The sequence below is a fragment of the Cynocephalus volans genome, chromosome 6 (genome assembly GCF_027409185.1).
Source record: "Cynocephalus volans isolate mCynVol1 chromosome 6, mCynVol1.pri, whole genome shotgun sequence".
NCBI classification, from domain to species: Eukaryota; Metazoa; Chordata; class Mammalia; order Dermoptera; family Cynocephalidae; genus Cynocephalus; species Cynocephalus volans.
This window is the reverse complement of record NC_084465.1, coordinates 19,208,752-19,231,972: the sequence shown is the minus strand read 5'-3', so window position 1 is coordinate 19,231,972 and position 23,221 is coordinate 19,208,752. Positions and strand designations below refer to the sequence as shown.

Below are 23,221 nucleotides of genomic sequence, written 5' to 3'. Positions count from 1 at the left end.
TATCAAATGCTCGCTTTCTCTATAAACCAAGTCAAGCAAAATGTTAAGACTATCCTTACTCCTTGCTTGATTTTCCACTGGTAATTCTAAAAGCATTTGCACAGTAATGATACTAATAAACTGTTCCAAAATAAATGTCACTTTAACTGTCCCTTCTAAAATCAATACAGTATAGGTAGGTAAGCTCAGAACTGTCAATTCAATAGGTTATTTTCCTATCTATGTCAATTTTTTTTTCTCAGCTAAATTTTTAAAAATCCGCCTTAATTAGATTTGTATTTATTACCCATTTCATGTTGATGTATTGGCATAATTCCCAATTTAAGGTGATCTATTTTCTCAACTAACACCTAATAGGTTATTCTATCCAAGCTCATTTTTTCACAATGGCTCTCATGAAGCTTCTCACCCTCCAGGTATTTTGGCAAATAATATGTTCTGTCATGAAGCTTCAAACTGTGACTGTGAGAATAGTTTAAAGTCTCAACTATAAGTATTCTTGGTTTGAGAACAACCACTCACTATCTACCAACAAAAATAAGTAAGCCCACCCCAAGTAAAAATGTGTCCTTGCTTATTTTTCCTTTTCTTCTATAACTTAGCTTAAGATTTCTTCACTCAACAGGTAAAAATATGGAGAAAATCCAGATGAACAGAAAACAGGTTTTAAAAAGTACATTAGCTTGAGTAATTATACTTCTTATTCATAAATAATTATTTTTATTTAATGTAAAAAGCATAGATTAACAGATGCTGAGAAGTCCACATCTCTGATTTAGGTGTATGAGCAATACCTGGTTCCAGTATGTCATGGACATTTACTTTTTACCATCTCTATCTCACCATCATGTACCCATTACTTTCAATCTCCATTATCAGCTCTTCAGTGGCTGGTTTTCCTCAAAAGCTCTGCCTCACATGCAGGGAAAATGTTTGCAATTCCATTCCATCCTGCATGAAAACACTTACCCTAAGCCTCAGCTACAAATAATTCAAAGATTAATGCTTGGTTAATCTTTTAACCAATTATTTTATAATGACACACATAAAACTATGTACATGTACATATACACAACATGCATACTCCACTCTAAAATTAAATAGTCCCATAGCTTAAAATAAAAGAAGATCATCACTTTCCCCAAAAGAATTCTCTTTTAAGCCTAGTCTTTTCACCTTGATGCCTCTCTCTGCTCCCCTCTCTGATGCACAGAAATTTTATCACAGAACAAGGAAGTGTATCATTAGAATAACTTTCTGATTAATTAGACTCAATATTAGACTCATTGTCGGTCACTTATTCATTTAGGCCTCTTTTTTTATGCCTATTTTGGGAAATTCCGTATTAGCGATAATTGTGTTACTTCACAAGTATTGTTAAGAAACTTGGGGATCTTATCAAGAAGCCCAGACCCAGAGTCTCCTGAAAAAATATGAGAAAAAAATGGGATAAGAAATGAAGAATGAAATTCCCCACTTACTTCCCAGATTGACTCTCCTTAAAAATAGAAAAGGCAACAGGTTATAAATGTTGGTCTCAGTATAGGTCCCTCCAAATAGCTAATCTCCAAGAACTGTCTATGGCAGGGAGGTGAGAGGGGGTGGTGTTTCTGATTTGGAATAACTGAGGTTCCATTAACAACAGTCCTTTCTGTCTGTGATTTTCTGGCTAACCAGAGAGAAAGACCAAACTACTGCCATCTCTTCAATCAGTATTGTTTTTGTTTGGCACAGAATTTTATCTCTACAAAGCCTGTCCCCTCAAAGCCTCATGACACCAGGGAGGCAAAAGTCTACTTTTGCTGAATTCAGTAAAGGACTTTACAGATTTTTATTTCACTTGTATTCTGCATTGTAACAGTCTTAATCCGTTAGCTCCACTCTTGAATTCCAATGCATAAGAGCATTATTTTCTCTGCTTTATTACTGGAATCTGAAATTTTGAATTATAGCTTTTAGTACTCTGTATTTCAAATTCTGTAGTTTAAACCACTTAACACTCTTGCAGAACTTAAAGGAAAGGAAGCAAAGTACTTACTCGTTTATGACCTTTAATCCCACAAGTTTCTTAATAACCTATCCCCTAAGATTATTTTGTTTATATAAACATATCCACAAGGAAGTAGGTAGAGTTATAGCTAGAGATGCAGGCATGCATATAGATGTACAGTTTAGTTACATTAATAGGAAGAGAGCTTAAGAGAGAGAATGAGAGAGATCAAGAGACAGAGAGATTGATTGTATCTACAAAGCATATATCAAAATCCTAAACTTTCTCAGTTCTAAATGGCATAAGAAAAACTTTAACCATGTCATTATTTTATCTTATTTCCCTCTCAGAAATTGTTTTTCTCCCCCAGTCTTGACCCTACCTCTTTTACTACTTGAGATTTCCACGCAGTTTCATTCACATCTACATCTCATGCAGTGGGGACCCCCAGCACTTTCCCACCTAAACTACTATGCCCTTCTACTATTCTAAGCCTACTGCCTCTTTCATGCACACAGGGAGGATGTCCTCTTTATTTTTGCTACCGTATTTCAATGGCTCTGGTTCTGAAGTGTTGAACCTTAATAATTGGTGGTTGGTGAAGCTGCAAGTATCCTAATAACTACAGTAAGAGTCTCTTTATCACTTTTTAGTAGTAGTTCCCTTACTTCAAAATGTACAAACTTAAAGATTAACATTTCTGAGGCCTGGAACATACACCTGGTCCTGTCCTTTACTACCTTTGAGACCCTAAACAACTAGGTCTCAGGGTCCCATTGAAATAAGTTTCTATCTTGTCCAGTTCCCAGTGTCATGATGAAGGTTACAAGGAAACAACACTGACGCACACTGCCAACACTCAAGTGATATGCAAACAAAAGGGAACATGCAAAACACCTGCTGGAAACTTCCTCCCTGGGAGATGGAAATGGGACGTGGTCCTCACCTCTGGATTCATGGAACTCCAGTGTGACATGAGCATCAAATCCAAGGCTGAAGTAATTATTGAAAACATTCAGAGGAAGCTGCAATGATAAACAAAGGTAGAGGGTAAAGTTATGTGTAACCAAGCAGAAAGAGAAAAATAAAACCTGAAGCCAGACACCTATCCCTATGGCAGTCCCTCAGAGAGAGATCAGTCACAATTCAAAGTAGAGGGTGCTTATGTAGAAGGAACAGGGGATTCTTGAATTAATTCATTAGTGAAAGCTTAAATCAAGTAATTATCTCAAGAAATATAAATAATATAGAAAACAAGAGATACAAATACCAATTATTATATAAGAACCATTCTTGTGTATGTTGTAATAATAGAAACTGGTTTTGCTGAGGGATGCACATTTGCGATAGTTACAAAGAATGATCCACTAAGCAAAATTAGAAAGTAAATTCAATTGTAAGAATAATGCCTAACCTACTTAATCAGCGGAGAGCCTTTTTCAAGAATTTATATTCAGCATATGAACATTGTAATCTAAGATAAATACTTGATTTGTTTACCCATCACCTATTTCAAAAACTTATTTTATATATTTTCACATTTATATTTAAGAAATAAGGCAGTGGAAACCATTCAGCTATAGCTAACCTGGAAGGGAAAAAAAATACACAAAAAAAGTCATATTTATATCAGTATTATTCAGATTTCCATTTAATTTATCGAACCTTAATTCTTTAATATGACCATGACATCTGCAATCACAGCCACACAGATGCACCAGTAAGCCTTAACTTTCCCTCCCAGAGTCCTCTGGGACCCTGGCTGTTACCGCTGCAAACTGAGTGAGGAAGAAAACAAAGCAGCTTGAAATCCCATATTAAAACTGCAAAACTTAGAATTAGAAAAGCGTGTGGAAAATGCTAGAAGAGAAAGGGTGGTTCTCCCATTTCTTCTGCAACTGAGGGTAGAAGACAAACAGTAAGGTAAATAAGCAAAGGTAACGTTTCCAGATAATTATTAGGTTTATGCCCAAAATTGAACTGCACCTGTCTTCTGTGAGAAATATGTGTTTCAACCCTCAAGATTTCAAAAGTAAGTTTATTACAGTGTTGATCAGTAAGATCTTCTGTTTGACTGGAGGGAAAACTCTGTCCCATTAAAAGAAAAATGAAATGAGAGCGAGAAAGAGAGATATTAGTGCAGAAAGAAAGAAATTGGATTGCCTGGGTCTCTAATGGAAGTAAGAAACAACCCCACATAGAAGGCCCTGAGTCAGAACCCATAAGGATTCAGAAGACAATCAGCCCTTAGAAATGGTTTCAACTAACTGGAGAATAGGGAGAGAAATGAAGCACGTAAAACGCTGCCAAACCACGTCTCACTCTTCCGGCTTCATATGTGAGCATGTCCAGTTCCTGCACTTAAACAAAATACCCGTCCTTAGCAATGACAGCATGGGCTGGTGATCCTGCCAAAAGCACAGATATGTTCATCTCCTCGACCATTTATGTTCTGTTGGCTACAATTCTAAGCCATGTCTTAGTATCCAGCGATAGCTAAAAAGAACATCTGGTCACCATCCCTTAAATAATATCCCAGTTTAGTTTGTTTTAAGTTATTCACATTTTCCAGGAAAACTTGCTCTGATTGCCTATACATCTCCTCAAAAATTCATTTTCAAAGACATTTAATTATCTGGATTAATGTTCCCTGGCTGTACCAAGAAGCCTTTTCATTTCTTAAGCTGCTGCGAAGATAACTTAGTATGAATTTCTATTGTAGGACTAACCATTCTGAGTATAGTAGGAAAAGGACCTTAAATTTTTCATATGGTACTCTTCTTTCTACTTTGGCTGTTTTCTATCCAATTTCTGTAAGTCAAATAAACTAGAAAAAAGTATCACATCTCAAGATGACACTTGTAATCTAAACAACATTATTACATTATGAACTCAAGCTCAACCCAGTAATCATATCTACTAAAAACCTTGTTAATTTCAGGTTTTACTGTTCAGGTGGAAAAACCATGCAGGTAAGGCAAAGCATGGTTTAACCTATTTTAGCAAAATAAGATCTAACAAAGTTGGTCAGGATCATGGTGCTAATGAATAAATGCACATAGGTTTGGTCTAAAATTATATGGAGTTCAAACTATTTTAAGGCTGAAAACATCCATGAAATCTTGGCTTCAATAAATGGCATGGTACAATATAGTGAGGTTACTGTTTAAATGCCTTGGTCTTGACCCTGAATTTACTTAATCAGAATCTCTGGGGACTGGGCATCGTAATCTGCATTTTAACAAGCATACCTGGAGATTCTCATGCTTATAAAAGTTTAAAAATGCTATCATGGAAGAAAAGTGGAAAATAACACAGAGAAAGTGGCTACTCCACAACCTACAAAATTTATCTGAAATTGAGGCCAGAACTTAGAACCAAATGTTCCACACAGTGGCATATTTACAATTACGTCCATTGGTTTGTTTGGGATTAAAATAAAAGCTCAGTCATTAAAAGAAAATACTAAGTCAAAACATTTATTTAGGCATCTTCGAGCCCCAGTCAAGTGATGAAACTAGCTTAGTTAATGCCTCCTAAATATAAGGGATAGTTTATATCAGGCCAGAAATCTCAGGAGGTATCTTTCTACTGAAAGATCATGTGTCTAATGCCTCAGAACATATACATTTTTCTTCTCATAGATTGCTTGCAATTAACTCAAAAGATTATAAAATGGATACATGCCTTTCTAGTGTAGAAGCTGAAGACAGGGAACGGCTCCCTGAACTCTGGAAGCAGGGATGAAATCTAGATCTTTAGAGATCTATGAATCATTGATTGGTGTTATTATACTCACAGCCCTAGTAGTCATAGACTTAAACACTATCCTGTTATCTCACAGGAAGGAATCAGCACATAACTCTCCAGTCAGGAATGTATTTCCTGTGTCTTAGGCAGATGCTCCAGGGTTCCTTTCTGCTGACAAAAGAACTCTCTAACCTTACATACGCCATCTTCAAGTTCTTCTGGAGGCAAGTCTGGGTTCCTTTCCACATGGAGGTTCCAGCGATCTAACTGTACAATTGTCCCATCTTCTACTTGGCATAGGATCTTAGAAACAGGTTCATCGGTGTAGCCCTGAGGAATCAGAGAACATACCCATTGCTGTCTGGAGTACAGGACAATGTAGCCAATGCCATTTTAAGCAAAGTAGACCCCTGCTGCTATAGTTCTGTTTATTTCGTAGTAAACAAGGCTGTGAGAGTAAAGTGATTTCCTGGAGATATACAGAATTTAAGACAATACTCACAGGTAAGGTGCATCAAAACACTAGCTCTGGCTGGTTTGAGCTAAGGAATAATTTCACTGGCACCAGTAGCCAATAGTCACTAGTAGGCAACGGGGGCCATGTTGGATGGCTGCTTTTATCAGAGTGAAAAACAGGGCACCTCCTACTAGAGGGATTTGCAGATACGCAGAACAAACGTGAGAGGAAAGAATCAAGGTGGGATCTGATGGACAACTGTCTTCTATTGAACATTCCATCTCATTTACTTCTCTCTGCCCTGGTCTTAGGACACCATTTCTTCCACGACCCAAGGCAAATCTGACTGAGGAATAGCTCTGTTAGGGAGCTACTTACTCTCTGAGGATCATTACTGACAGCACGATTATTAAGGACAGTGAAGTCATTGATTTGGATGTGAGAAGTTAGCACTGATAATATCTTAGTTGTTTCATGTAAATATATTTATTATTTATACACTGTCTACTAAAAAAATTTTTTAAAAGACTTATGCGATGTGAATTCACCCAGATTAATATCTGCTAGACACCTGAAGATAATTTTCATGGAGCCCAGCCCAGGTAACGGTCTCCTATGAGCAGATAAAAAGTTGGTGGGGCTGTATGTGTTAGAATATTGTGCCTTCTTACTGTCTTAGTACTAAAACAAAAACATAAATAAAATGGTTGGTAAGTGACAGGAGAACTTCTTCCCCCTAAGCTTGTCTGAAATTGGCTCCAACGTAGAAAGGACAGTTGGATACCTGTAGAGCCAAAGCCATGATGACCCTTATGGGAGCAAACGAATGCTCAAAAATGTCAAAATTCTCCCAATGAAAGCGTAAACTTGAACCAGATTTGCTATTCTGGCTAGGGCTGAGGGTCAGGATTAGTTCAAGTCTGCATGATCATTTTACATAAAGACTTGAGGCCAACCCACTGTCTTTTAGTGGATACCTCAGAGAGCCCCAGGCCTGTGTACTAACCACCATATTTTTCTCTTACTAAACTTTCCTTTCCTCTCTACTGGATTCTAAGTTTAAACTGAAGAAGCTACCAGATAAAATCAGGGTTCATGGGCACTTTGATTTCCAACCCTAACTTATTCCTTGGACAGTGGCAGCAAACTCCACTTCCGATAGAACACGCGGGGATCTGGGGATTCTGTGTGTTGCTTCATGACGTGGGTGGCTCTTACCCCTCCCCAGTTGAGCGTTCGAGCCAGGTCATTCCCAGTCCCCAGAGGAAGGACCCCCACAGGAGGCTGAGGGCTCAGCTGCAGTTCATCCAGGATGGAAAGGATCCAGCCCACCTACAGATAGATCGGGGACCAGAAGAGATATAAGAAAGATAAATAAATTACAAAGAAGACAACTTGAGAGGAGGAGGCTTTAAAGAGCTCAACAGAATGGTTTTATTTTTTCTTTAAAACACAGATGATTTAATCCACTGGGTAGGGAACAGACGGGCCACTTATCTCAGGTAGTTTCAAAATGGTAAGCCTCTCAAAGGGAAAAAAGCCATTTGGTACATACTCTATCATATAAGCAAACCTAGACATGGTTCATCGGTGTGTGTAACTAGAGATGTACTTTAAAATTTAGAAGCATTTAAGATTTAGGAGGGTAATGTAAGGGCACAGGAGGGAATATAAGACTCAGAATCAGACTGAATTTCAATTCTGGCCCACATTGGCTGCATAACCTTGATTAACTTATTTAACCTCTCTGAGATTCATTTACCTGATTTTTAAAATAGGAATAATACCTACAAGACTGTTTACAGATTAAAATAAAATGTATACAAAGCCCTCAACATGGTGAATGGCCTGTGTAAGCACTCATTAAATGGTTACTCTCCACAGTATTATCTTGAGAATTAGTGTTTTTCTAAATACCCTTATATTCTCCTTAATGAAACAGTATGAAAATATAATTACGGATGGAACCAGTACCTATTATTAGTTTAGGCAGAAAATAGATACTTATATACTAGAATCATATCCCCACTTAATCTTTTTCTAAGATAAATAATAGTTTGGTTTTAGTCTTATTATATCTATTTAGAAAAAATTACCCATAGCTTGGAAAAAATTTTTCAATGCTTATCCACACAAAGTTATGCTAGAATAGTGTTTCACAGGCCTATTCAGGAACTTTATAGCTGTAAGTTAACAGAGATTTCTGTCTGTTTGCATTACTGATGCAAATGTCAAGAGAAGATTACTTTAAAGGTTATGGTGTTATTTCCCTGCAGGATGTTAAACAATTGTGTTTCAAATTTAGAAAAATTATTTTAGTATGAACTATATAACTCTTCTACTTCTCTGATAAATCAGCTTTACTACCTTGCTAGTTCCCCCGTTAAAGAATTAAGTAAATTGTTGACATATATTCATTCTATATTTGTATAAAAGTCATGTCTTTTGAAAATAATACTTTAACAGTACATTTATTGAATGCTACTACATGTAAAACAGAATGAAGCAGGGGAGAGTTTCAAGATGGCGGCGGCTGCGGCGGCTGGCGCGGAGTAGCTGAGGTGGAAAAGGTGGCCACTGGGCCTCAGGCAGCCGGGAAACTTGTGGACCTTCCTCTGGCCATCTCTTAAGGGAGGACTGCTGCTGCTGGCCGGTCGTGGGGGCTCAACGCCACTTTGCCCCGGCAGGAGAGGCTGCCTCATTTACAGGCAACAGCTTTGAAGTGTGGAGCAGGAAAAGAACTGATTCTTAGCTGCAAAAGCGAGTCTTGAAACAGGGAACACGGCGCCAGGGCTGCTGTGGATGCAGCCAGGATCCCGGAGGCTGGGGCCGCGCTGAAGGCGGCCAGCTGCCCTATTCAGGATTCGAGGTTTCAGGCCGGCATTAAAGAAGATTCCTGGGAGCGCCCGAGCGGCGCCGCGACTGAACAGCCCGAGGCGGCAGCGCCGAGAACACGGAAGGAAACAAACCAGAGACAGAGCGAGCGCCCGACCTGGCACAGCACTGTGAGTGATCCCTGGCACAGCTCTGTTCGGGGGGTGGATGCCCACGCGGCTCCCCTGCACCACCAGGCCACTCACCTCCCGGTGCTGCCTCCATTTTCCCAGGTGCGGGCAGCTCCGCCCTGCTCGGCCATCACTGAGCCCATTTGCTTGGCCTGGCGCGGGGCTTTCCGGACCCTGCGGCCGGCCTCCTCTCCCACTCCCTCCGCGGTTCTCTGGCGGGGCTGGGGGTGTGGGGCGTCCCGACCAGTGTTGGGAGGGCTAGCAAGTACGGGTGGGCCGACTGTCACTCCACCACACCCTGGACTCCGGCCCCTGTAAACTTCCTGTTACTGGGAGGCAGATACCATCTCTGCGACCACCAGTTTGGAAAAAAGCCTAATGAATTTCTGGTTGGGAATAGTGTGGTAGGAGAGTTCCCAGGTCCGCTTGAACCTGCCGGAGACCAGGCTGCAGGCGGGCACTAGACTCGGTTTATACCGGGGGGATACAAAGGTGAACAAGACCCGAGAAAGATCTACACAGTGCTACAAAGGCACCCAGAGAGACCGGTCGTCTGTGCCTAGCAGAAACCTGGTAGACTTCCTGGGCGAGGCGGTGCTGAGCAGGGTCTTGAAGGCCCAGCTGATAGACGAGGGGTGCAGAAGACACACCCCAGCCCAGCACAGTGTGCACAGAGGGGGGAGACGTGCGGCCAGGGAGGCAGAGACTCGACAGAAACCACACACCCGGTGGGGTCGCCACTGCACGATCTAACAGCCTGGGCCAGAACACACGGAACGGGGAGAAGTCCTGTACAGAAAGTGAAAGCTCAACAGAGATCACACACCCTGTGGTACGTGATCCACCAGCCCAGCAGAGTACAAGCTGACCAGAAAGGTGGATCCCCGGAGAAGCCCAAGACCCGAGGCAACCACACACACAAGACACTAGAGGCCAACTGAGCAGTCATGGCGGGAGCCATACCAAATTGGCAACCACAGCAACATCCTAGTTAGTCATTAGTCTCAAACCGGTGGACTGTGAAACCCCCTGCCACAATGAATAAACACCACAAAAAAGACACCAGAAATACAAAAAATCAAGAAAGTACACCACCAAAAGTTAATAAATCTCATACTCTAGATCCTATAGAACAAGAAGCCCTTGAAATAACTGACAAGGAATTTCGAGTGATAATTCTAAGGAAACTGAATGAGATACAAGAAAACTCAGCTAGACATCATGATGAAATGAGGAAAAGTATACAGGATTTGAAAGAGGAAATATACAAGGAAATCAATGTCCTGAAAAAAAATGTAGCAGAACTTGCTGAACTGAAGAAGTTATTCAGCGAAATAAAAAACACAACGGAGAGTTTAACAAGCAGGCTTGTCGAAGTTGAAGAGAGAACCTCTGAACTTGAAGATGGGCTGTTTGAAATAACACAAGCAGACAAAAAGAAAGAAAAAAGAATCAAGGACATGGAAGAAAATCTGAGAGAGATATCAGACAACCTCAAGCGCTCAAATATCCGAGTCATGGGTATTCCAGAAGGGGAGGAAAATGGAGATTCCATTGAAAACATATTCAACAAAATAGTGGCAGAAAACTTCCCAGGTATAGGAAAAATCACAGATCTTCAGATCCAGGAAGCTCAACGATCTCCAAACGTATTCAACCCAAAAAGGCCTTCTCCAAGACATGTCATAGTCAAATTGGCAAAACTCAGAGAAAAAGAGAGAATCTTAAAAGCTGCAAGAGAGAAGCATCAAATCACCTATAAGGGAGCCCCAATCAGGTTAACATCAGACTTTTCATCACAAACCCTAAAAGCTAGAAAGGAATGGGATGATATTTTCAAAATACTAAAAGACAAAGATTGCCAGCCAAGAATACTCTACCCTGCAAGGCTATCCTTCCGAAATGAGGGGCAAATAGTATATTTCTCAGACAAACAAAAACTGCGGGAGTTCACTACCACAAGACCACCCTTACAAGAAATCCTCAAGGGAGTACTGGGTTTGGTTCCTGAAAAATAACTACCACTGCCATAAAAACCTAAGAAAAATCTAAACCCGCTAGTACAATAAAAATGGCATTCATGAAGAGAAAACAAGCTAACAAAAACACTATCTACAACCTAAGGAACCAACAAACAAAGAAACCAAACAGTAAATCAGAAAGCAAGGAACAAAAGACACCTAAGACAACCAAACAACCAATAAAATGCTAGGAATAAATCAACACCTTTCAATAACAACTCTTAATGTTAAAGGCTTAAATTCCCCAATTAAAAGACACAGACTGGCTGACTGGATCAAAAAGCAGGACCCAACTATATGCTGCCTACAAGAGACCCACCTCACCCATAAAGATTCACACAGACTAAGAGTGAAAGGATGGAAAAAGATTTACCATGCAAACAGAAAAGAAAAACGAGCTGGAGTGGCTATTCTTATATCTGACAAAATAGACTTTAAACTAAAAACCATAAAAAGAGACAATGAGGGACACTACTTAATGATAAAAGGACTGATCCATCAAGAAGACATAACAATCATAAATATGTACGCACCCAATGTTGGAGCAGCCAGATTTATAAAACAAACTCTATTAGACCTAAAGAAGGAAATAGACACTAATACCATAATAGCAGGGGACCTGAACACTCCACTGTCAATATTAGACAGATCATCTAGGCAAAGAATCAGTAGAGAAACACAAGATCTAAACAAGACTCTAGACCAATTGGAATTGGCAGATATCTACAGAACATTCCACACAACAACCTCAGAATATTCATTCTTCTCATCAGCACATGGATCATTCTCCAGGATAGATCACATATTAGGTCACAAATCAAGTCTCAATAAATTCAAAAAAATTGGAATTATCCCATGTATCTTCTCAGACCACAATGGATTAAAACTAGAAATTAATAACAAACGAAACTCTGGAAACTATACAAACACATGGAAATTAAACAGCATTCTACTTAATGACATATGGGTCCAAGAAGAAATCAAGCAGGAAATCAAAAAGTTTATTGAAACTAATGAAAACAATGATACATCATACCAAAACCTGTGGGATACTGCAAAAGCAGTATTGAGGGGAAAATTTATTGCATTAAATGCTCACTTCAGAAGAATGGAAAGATGGCAAGTAAACAACCTAACACTTCACCTTAAAGAACTAGAAAAACAAGAACAATCCAATCCTAAAGTTAGCAGACGGAAAGAAATCATTAAGATCAGAGCAGAACTGAATGAAATTGAAAACCAAAAAACAATTCAAAAGATCAACGAATCAAAAAGTTGGTTTTTTGAAAAGATAAATAAAATTGACAAACCATTAGCATGGCTAACAAAAAAAGAAGAGAAAAGACTCAAATAACAAAAATTAGAAGTGAAAAAGGCGATATTACAACTGATTCATCTGAAATACAAGGAATCATTCGAGACTACTATAAACAACTATACGCCAACAAATTTGAAAATCTGGAGGAAATGGATAAATTTCTGGACACACACAAGCTCCCAAAACTGAACCGTGAAGACGTAGAAAATTTGAACAGACCAATAACAATAAAGGAGATTGAAGCTGTTATCAGAAGGCTCCCAACAAAGAAAAGCCCAGGACCAGATGGATTCACAGCAGAATTTTACCAAACATTCAAAGAGGAATTGACACCGATTCTTTACAAACTATTCCAAAAGATTGAAACGGACGCAAATCTCCCAAACTCATTCTATGAAGCAAACATCATCCTGATACCAAAACCAGGTAAAGATATAACCAAAAATGAAAACTACAGGCCGATATCCTTGATGAATATAGATGCAAAAATCCTCACTAAAATACTAGCAAACAGAATACAGCAACACATACGAAAAATTATTCATCACGATCAAGTGGGATTCATCCCAGGGATGCAAGGTTGGTTCAACATACGCAAATCAATAAATGTGATACACCATATTAATAAACTCAAACACAAGGACCATATGATTATCTCTATAGATGCTGAAAAAGCATTTGATAAAGTTCAGCACTCATTCATGACAAAGACCCTCTATAAGTTAGGTATAGAGGGAAAGTATCTCAACATAATTAAAGCCATATATGCCAAACCCACTGCCAGTATCATCCTGAATGGGGAAAAGCTGAAAGCTTTTCCTTTAAGAACAGGCACTAGACAAGGATGCCCACTCTCACCACTCCTATTCAACATAGTGTTGGAAGTACTAGCCAGAGCAATCAGAGAAGAGAAGGAAATAAAGGGCATCCAGATTGGAAAAGATGAAGTCAAACTGTCCCTGTTTGCAGATGACATGATCCTATATATCGAACAGCCTAAAACCTCTGCAAAAAAACTGTTGGAATTGATAAATGATTTCAGCACAGTAGCAGGATACAAAATCAACACCCAAAAATCAGTAGCATTTCTTTTCTCCAATAGTGAACATGCAGAAGGAGAAATCAAGAAAGCCTGCCCATTTACAATAGCCACCAAAAAAATAAAATACTTAGGAATTGAGTTAACCAAGGAGGTGAAAAATCTCTATAATGAGAACTACAAACCACTGCTGAGAGAAATTAGAGAGGATACAAGAAGATGGAAAGATATTCCATGCTCTTGGATTGGAAGAATCAACATAGTGAAAATGTCCATACTACCCAAAGTGATATACAAATTCAATGCAATCCCCATCAAAATTCCAAAGACATTTTTCTCAGAAATGGAAAAAACTATTCAGACATTTATATGGAACAATAAAAGACCACGAATAGCCAAAGCAATGCTCAGCAAAAAAAATAAAGCTGGAGGCATAACACTACCTGACTTTAAGCTATACTACAAAGCTATAATAACCAAAACAGTATGGTACTGGCATAAAAACAGACACACTGACCAATGGAATAGAATAGAGAATCCAGAAATCAACCCACACACTTACTTCCATCTGATCTTCGACAAAGGCACCAAGCCTATTCACTGGGGAAGGGACTGCCTCTTCAGCAAGTGGTGCTGGGATAACTGGATATCCATATCCAGGAGAATGAAACTAGATCCATACCTCTCACCGTATACTAAAATCAACTCAAAATGGATTAAGGATTTAAATATACACCCTGAGACAATAAAACTTCTTAAAGAAAACATAGGAGAAACACTTCAGGAAATAGGACTGGGCACAGACTTCATGAATACGACCCCAAAAGCACGGGCAACCAAAGGAAAAATAAACAAATGGGATTATATCAAACTAAAAAGCTTCTGCACAGCAAAAGAAACAATTAAAAGAGTTAAAAGACAACCAACAGAGTGGGAGAAAATATTTGCAAAATATACATCTGACAAAGGATTAATATCCAGAATATATAAGGAACTCAAACAACTTTACAAGAAGAAAAGAAGCAACCCAATTAAAAAATGGGCAAAAGAGCTAAGTAGGCATTTCTCTAAGGAAGATATCCAAATGGCCAACAGACATATGAAAAAATGCTCAACATCACTCAGCATCCGGGAAATGCAAATCAAAACCACATTGAGATACCATCTAACCCCAGTTAGGATGGCTAAAATCCAAAAGACTATGAATGATAAATGCTGGCGAGGCTGCGGAGAAAAAGGAACTCTCATACATTGTTGGTGGGACTGCAAAATGGTGCAGCCTCTATGGAAAATGGTATGGAGGTTCCTTAAACAATTGCAAATAGATCTACCATACGACCCAGCCATCCCACTGTTGGGAATATACCCAGAGGAATGGAAATCATCAAGTCGAAGGTATACCTGTTCCCCAATGTTCATCGCAGCACTCTTTACAATAGCCAAGAGTTGGAACCAGCCCAAATGCCCATCATCAGATGAGTGGATACGGAAAATGTGGTACATCTACACAATGGAATACTACTCAGCTATAAAAACGAATGAAATACTGCCATTTGCAACAACATGGATGGACCTTGAGAGAATTATATTAAGTGAAACAAGTCAGGCACAGAAAGAGAAATACCACATGTTCTCACTTATTGGAGGGAGCTAAAAATTAATATATAAATTCACACACACACATACACACACACACACACAAACCGGGGGGGGGGGGGGAAGAAGATATAACAACCACAATTATTTGAAGTTGATACAACAAACAAACAGAAAGGACATTGTTGGGGGGGAGGGGGGGAGGGAGAAGGGAGGGAGGTTTTGGTGATGGGGAGCAATAATCAGCTACAATGTATATCGACAAAATAAAATTAAAAAAAAAATAAAAATTTAAAAAAAAAAAAAAAAAAAAAGAATGAAGCAAGTGGTTTACAATAACGAAAAGACCGACATACTGATTACTTTCTATGTGCTATCCTTGAGCAAAGTTCTTTAATCAATTATTTTATTAAATGTCAAAAAAAACTCTGTAAGATAGATATAATTTCCATTTCCATTTTGTAGATAAAATATCACATTGTTTTACATTGTAAAGCTGGCATTCAAAATTAGTATGCCTAACACCAACGGCCAACCTCTTAATGATGTGGTGCAGGGAGACTTTAAATAAAGAACTAAACCCAGTTGTGGATATGGCCTGACCAGAGGCAGTAGCATACGATTCTGGAATCTTTGGAGCTGGAGATATCTTAGAAATTGCTTAATCAAATTCAGTTAACTGAGGTGCAGAGAGAGCATGTTGTTTTCTCAAGACTAAATAATTAGAAGCGGCAGAGTCAGAGTAGTAGCAATTCTCTTGACTTCCATCTAAAATCCTTTCTCTGCCACAATGATCACTTCCCAGGATGTAAAGCTTGCCTGTCTACCAATGACACCTAAAATTGTGTTTACCCTATAAAAAGGCATGCCTCAATGTTCACCCAACGTGACAAACTAAAAAACCACGTCAGTAAAAGTGTCAAAAACTCCATCTATTCCCCCAAACTGGGTAATTTACTCCTAGACAAGTCCTTAGATTTTGACCCAGAGCTTCTTTAATTCTTCTTTTACACACAATACCAATGCTTGCTATTGAATTAAAATAAAACAAAAATGCCAGATGCTAAATTACTTCTGATGACTGGGTTAGACATTGTTCCTGTGCTGTACAAAATGAACATAGTAAAAGTAGAAGGCTCTAATAAATCAAAAGAAGGGGGTTTAAAGGTCATTAAAAAAAGACAAACACTTAAAGCCCAACAATCAGGGATCACTGACTGAAGATGCAAACAGTTTTGAGTAGAACCAGATTCGCAGATATGCAAGCAAACTTGGTAGAAATCTAATTTAACATCCCATCCAGAGACGAAAAAGGAAGGTATTCTCTTTAAAACGTCCCAGAGATGATTATTCAACCTCCCCTTTATGATTTGCACTCAAGTCAGCCCATTTTCTTCTAGGTAGTTTTAAATTAGAAACTTTTCTTATGTTTAGTTGAAATATGTCTCTTTCACTCTTTCAACACACCACTACACTCTAGACACAGCAATCATTAAAAAAAAGAAAAAGACATCATCTTCATGTGCCAGAAACAAATCATGAAGTGACAAAGCTGTGAAGGGGTAAAGGCTTGGATCAGCTGGGCTCCAGGTCTTAAAAGCAGCAGACTCCCAGTCAAGAGCTTGGCTTCTATCTGATAATGGAGAACCAAAGCACGCCCTCTGCAGGCAGGAGGCTGTACTGGAGCGAGGTGTCATCTTAGCAGGGCCCCAGCAGAGTGTGAAAAACCACTGTCTGAGGTCATGGCCCATAAAAGGCTGAGACCTGTTATGATGGAAGAAGCTAAGAAAGCCCCTCTCTGGTGAGTGCTTGGCCCAACTTCCCACGAGCTCACTGACCTACCCCTGACATCTCCCCAAAGATGGAAGGCTTGTTCACCTATAGAAAACCCAACTGTAGTCTGAAAGTCCTGGAAACAATTCACAACTACTAGAAAGAGGTAGTGAAGTGATATATAGATAGAAAAATAAAAATCAAAACAACTTCTTCTGAAGATGAGCTTGCAAAGAAAAATTCTAAATCAAATGAGGAATGCTAACACTAAAATGAATGGGAAAGTTCGGGGATTAATTCACTGCCCATGAAATACAAATAATTTTTAAATGACTTTGAAGTAAGTGTCTCATAACCTCCATGAATTGATGCTGTGTCTTCTAACAGTCATCTGATCAGCATCACTGCCCTCATTCAAACCTTCTCAGGCCCTGTTCCTATTGGTTTTCACCGAGAAGGTTGTCAGGAATTACCGTGACACTGTGCCACGGCTCCACAAAATGGCATGAGCCCTGAGGCCTTTGGATTTTTAACCCCCTGCTCTCCTCTCACACTTGGCCTCTGCAGAAAAACAAAAGGTATAGTTGATTTAAATGTAAACATGCTTCCCCTTTCTTAACATTTGATTAGCTTTACAAGCTGGATAAATTTATTCTATCTCCTTTTTTCAGTAGTTACTTGATCAATTATTTAGTTTTCTCATGAATACAAGCAGTTACTCTTGCATTTTATTTCATCACCCTTGGAGTCATCAAATGCCTCCTGCCTTTCTCAGCACAGATTTTTTTTTCTTTGTCTTGAAATTCTCTCAGGAACAACCAATGTTAGGCTAAGAGTTCTTGGGCTGAGGTGGGTCTATATCTACCTTTTATAGCTCCTGAATAGCTTTTCTCCACAAACAGCTGTATCATCTCTCCCCAACGACCAGCTTCTGCAGAAGGTGGCTCAGTGCCACCACATATCAGCTGGGTGAATTTAGGCAAATCACTTAATCTAAGCTCCCCCCTCATCTGTGAAACAAGAATAATAATAGTACCTGCCTCTTAGAGTTATTTTATCAATTGAGTAATGTGTAGACATTGCTTAGCATATGTCTGACAGGAAATGCTAAATTCACATTACCTACCATGATTCAGGTATATTTTTCTTCCTCTTCCCTCACTTCAGGGATAAATGCCCAGTTTCCTAGAAGAAAAATGCCCTCCTCTTACCTCTCCACCTAAAGAAAACTCGAGCCCTAAGTTTGCAAGTCAGTTCCACCTCTGACTGCCATCAAAACAAGAAGGCTTTCTTTTGCAGACTATAAAGAACAGTAAAAGTCAAGCTGCCCCATAGTAGAAAGTGGCTATAAGAAAAAGAAAGGAAATAAACACATCTATTATAGCAGGAAATATAGAAGATCTTGGGTAATAATCCATGTCTTTGTCCTTATAGAAACAAGACTGTAAAAGATCTGAAGGTCCCAAAGCTGTTATTAGGATCTCTTCCTTCACAGTTATCAGAAACCTTGTTCTGCTTGAGATCCAAACTGACTGTGTTTGCTGGGGCTTTAGTATTTCCCCAAATCATCTCCACCAGTTCACCTAGCACCCTTTCAATTAAATTAGTCAATTAATTGCAACACATAGCACTTGGCATATTTTCCACCAGAACTGAAGAAAGTTGTTCTGATTGTGCCAAATCATCTTCCAGCTTACTGAGTTCTTTCCTTCCTTCGTTAGGAAAAGCAGAGCTGACAGATTGAGAACACTAGGTCTTCAGCATTGTCCCTGAGTGGCCATGCGCAGCAGTAGCTGGCCAATGCTGCCACCACCTGACCATTTTCAGCTTTACCTGTCATTGAATGTTTACCAAGAGCACTTTGAGCAATATTTTCATTCTGCAGAATACTAGCACTAGAGGTGGCTGAGGGGTGGAGATGACAGTGATCTGACATTTTCTCCAAACAGAGCAGACACGTTGCACTATCTTGTAGTATATGCAGGCAGAAAAGTAAAGGACACTCATACTGAGAAATCAAAGGCAAACAAGGGCAACATTTCTGCACTCTGAGAGAAAATCAAGATACAGCACTGGATGACTGGATGACCTTTCATAATAGGTACACTATGACTCTTCCTTTCGATATTTTAATTTATCTTTGCACTTAATAGTTTACAAAGTAATTGCGTGTAAAAAAAAAACTCTTTAAAATTAGTCCCCCAAAGTCAAGACAAAAGTCAAGGTATGAGCTTTTTTTGAAATAGAACATAGGTTTAGGATATCCACTTACTCGTTCACAATGAATACACTCTGAGGATATACCATGTACTTATCATGAAAGGGGATGGGATATAGATAGGCTGAGGCAGGACAGGGGCTGAGAATGATTTGATTGTCCCTGTCAATTAAAGGAAAATAATATTTTCTTCCCTGCCTTGGCTGTGGTAAGTCAGGGGGTGCCTACTGTTTGGGATGTCCTGTCATCAAGGGAAGCCAACTGAACAAAAAATAAGTATGAAGTGGATCGCTAAAGTCAATTTAATTACAGGGCTTTGGAAAGAGGTTAAAGTGGTTAAAGGTGGACTTGCCCAGTTCATCAAAGTCAGGAGCCGGGTAGGTAGGGACCATGGTTTATACCTTACAGAGCCATAATAAGGTCACATGTGCCTCCAGCGTCTCAGTTCACACGCTCCTAAATGTTCAAGCAGGTGACAGACATGGGGAGTTGGACAGGTGTAGATGTAGCCAAGGAAGTGAGAGGATACAAATTTGCCACATGGCCAAAGAGTGACTTATTTATAAACATGAGGGTTTGAGATCGCTCTTAAGTTAGCCAAGTTTTGATCCCAACCTAAAGATCAAAGATGACACCAGACCATCTGATAACTATGTGACCACCTCTGAATTATACAAACCAGTTACAAAGAGACTACACCTGCACTGTTCAATGCCACAGCCACTGGCCACATGTGGTGACTGAGCACTTGAACACAGCCAATTCAAACTGGATGTGCTGTAAGCATAAAATACAGACTAGATTTCAAAGACTATACAAATAAAAAAGAAAACAGCTCATTAATAATTTTTATAAATTCCATGTTGAAATGATAATATTTTAGATAAATAATAAATAAAATATGTTATAAAATTAATTTCACCTGCTTTTTATTTAAAGTGCCTTCTAGAAGATTTAAAATTACAAATGTGGCTTGCATTACAGTTCTCGTGAACAGCAATGGTCTATGCTGTTATAATGCTACAACTGTGAAGAACCTTAGAAATGTGAATGTATTCCTTTGCAGATTTAGAAAGTCTCTTAAGGAACCTGCCAAAGGTCACAGAAACAGGGGCAGAACAACCTCTTCCACCTCTACTTTCAAGTGCATTTTTGAGAGAGAGAGAGAGAGATCACTCTTCCTCCTTGTATTTTTTTATTAACATACAATTAAAGTAACTAATCTTGAAGCATAACTTTTTTCCAAAGTAATACAAAATTTTTTATATATTAAACAGTTCTTTGTACATTTAAACTAGTATGGTTAAGGGTTAACATATCCTCATCCTAATCAGTCAAAAAATATTCTATTTCTGATTCCTCCTTGAGCCTTGTCACTACACTGGGAGAATTCTGACAGCTTCTATGGGGATAGATATGCTCACTAGCTAAAGGCTGAATACCTTATGTCAAATATATGCCTGACACTCTCCAGAGTTATATTCCACTTGCTGAAAGTCAGCAGTTTCTCTTCATTAATCCATTGGGCTACTTCTTCTTTATATAAACTCTGCATCCATCCAAAATTAAAAGTTTCAAATTCTAAACTAATAAAACAAAAAATATCAATCACATACCATGATAAATGGTACTGCAGTGGTTTGAACGCCCCCCCAACCCCACCCCAAAGTTATTGAAGCTTAATCTTAACTGTAACTGTTGAGGGGGAAAATCCTATTAAAGTAATTGAAAGGTGAGGCCTTGAAGAGGCAATTAGATTGTGAGGACCCTACCATAGTGAATGGTTTAATGACAGTCATGGGGGTGGTTCTGAAGGCTTTAAAAGGAGAGCATGTGAGAGTCTCTCTCTCTCTCTCTCTCTCTCTCTCTCTCTGCTCTGACATTTCTGCCATTTCTGCCATGTGATACCCCTGGATCACTGTCGCCACCACCAACGTCTTTACCAGATGTATTCCCTGCATTTTGCACTTTCCAGCACCTGAAACTGTAGGCAATAAATTTTGTTTCCTTACAAACTACCCAGTTCCAGGTATTTATGCTATAAGCAACAGAAGTGGACTAATACAGGTACCATGATACCGTTTCATAAACCTTATATTTTTCTCACAAAATACCTTATTTTAACAAGGTAAAATAAAATAAAATAAGGTACAAGATAAGGAAAGTTTTGATCCTGAGTGATTGGACTACAGATGTTACTACTGACAAAAACAATAGCTCAAAAGTATGCACTAATGCTAGGGTAAATGTACTTTTAGGCATGTCTTTTGCACGTGACTGTAGGATGATCCAAGTATAGATGACTCATGCATTTGTGAGGTACATAGAAGTATATGAAAGCTGAAATTAAGAATATAGATAAGGTTCCTAAGAGGAAAAAGTACGCACTCTATTGAACCAGTTTTCTTGAAATCACCAGTTACTTCCTCGTCTCCATATCGAATAGTAATTCTTCGGTATCTCCTTAAAGATTTAACCACTTCCTCTTTCTTGAAACTTTGTTTTCTTGACATAACAGACGACTGGTTGTCCTTCTGTTCTTCTGTCTTTCATTTTCCTTCTGGACTTTGGCATAGACTCCATAATTATGTGTTTCACAAGTATCTGGACTTGTCTCTCTTTCCTCTTTATCCTTCATGCTTTAAAATCCCATGTTTTCAAATATTTACCTAATCATAGAATACGACATAACCTAGCACATTGCTTCCTGCACATGTCTGCTGAGTAGAAGAAACAAGGAAAAACAAGGGAGAACACAGTGTACCTATCCCCAGAGGATTCATTTAGATGTAATTCTTACCAAAGGAAGTTGGGAAAATTCCACACTAGCATATCCCTAAATACATCTCCCAAGAACACTATAATCAATTAAAATTTAATTGGTATTATTTGCAAAAAAAAAAAAAAAAAAAAATCCATGGCCAAATGACTTCGGAAAACATTGGGTTAAACAAAGTTAAATAGGTTTGGCTTCTTTGCTACAAGATTTTATAATGAGTTTTATAAGCTAAGAATGTGTATTATGAATCTTGAAGAATGGTAAACACTATTTTCCCAATTGGAAAATGTTTGTTCTTCCCACAGAGAATCTTGAGGGTCGAATAGAATCACTGTTCTATTTCATTCCAGTTGCATTTATTAGTATATAACGTGTATCCGATGCTATATTAAGGGCTAACGTGCTATGAGAGAGAAAATTAGAGAGAAGATTCTGTTGCTACCTTTGAGAATAAAACATTCTAATTAGGGAGATTAAAGAAAAACCAAAGATAGTTAATAATACAATTCTAGATCCTATGAAATCAGACTCCAAATCCAGTAGAAAAATACACTGAACGACACAATCAAAATGTCACAATTCTCAATTATTTTCCTTTGCTAAATTTATTAACGTAAGTAGAAGCCAAATGGAGAAACAGATGTGAGATGAGATGTCACAAACAGGGAGAAATACATCCATGATACTAAACTTCAGCCCAATTCCATCTTTTCCTAAAAAATGAATATAAACGGGACCAATTAAGGGTCTTTAAGGCAAGCTAATATTAGTCAATACTCTGAGTTTTAATTCCACTAGTAAAAAAAAATGCAATAATTCAATTGTGTCCACATATTTCTTTTTATTAAATGTGACTAATTATCAAGAATAAATGGAAATAGATCAGTTTTTATTTTTTAAAAAATTTAGCCACCTAAAGCCTTCATTTTAATAATTTGACCACATCTTTGCCTTGTGGAATAGGAAAGGATACAGTACAGTTGAGGGAGTAAAGCATACTTTAGAAAGATCAAGTATGTATCCATGAGGATAATGAAGTCCCTTCTAACCCTTATGGGCTATGATTCATATGAGAGAAATGTGCTCTAGGGGATTGGAAAGACTGGAAATGAAGAAATAGGACTGTCACAAGAAAAACAATAAGAAAGATAGAAGAAATAAAGGAGAGAACTGGATTCTCTTCCAAGGACCTACCGTTCCATCCCCACCACAGGCCAGAATTCGTAGATTTGGTACTTTCCTATACAACTCAAGCCTGTGGAGGAAATAGAAGAA

At 38.6% G+C, this 23,221-nt stretch overlaps 1 protein-coding gene across 2 annotated transcripts in view; it reads right to left on the bottom strand.

Moving 5' to 3' along the window:
• DGKI (diacylglycerol kinase iota) overlaps positions 1–23,221 on the bottom strand; it is a 436,008-nt gene that overhangs the window by 182,304 nt on the left and 230,483 nt on the right. For both annotated transcript variants that reach the window (XM_063099453.1, XM_063099454.1), the window contains exons 12-15: positions 23,141–23,201; positions 7,416–7,529; positions 5,933–6,070; positions 2,937–3,015 (exon numbers count right to left, since the gene is read on the bottom strand). In XM_063099453.1, coding sequence (XP_062955523.1) covers positions 2,937–3,015; positions 5,933–6,070; positions 7,416–7,529; positions 23,141–23,201 — 392 coding nt within the window. The remainder of the gene's footprint in view (positions 1–2,936; positions 3,016–5,932; positions 6,071–7,415; positions 7,530–23,140; positions 23,202–23,221) is intronic.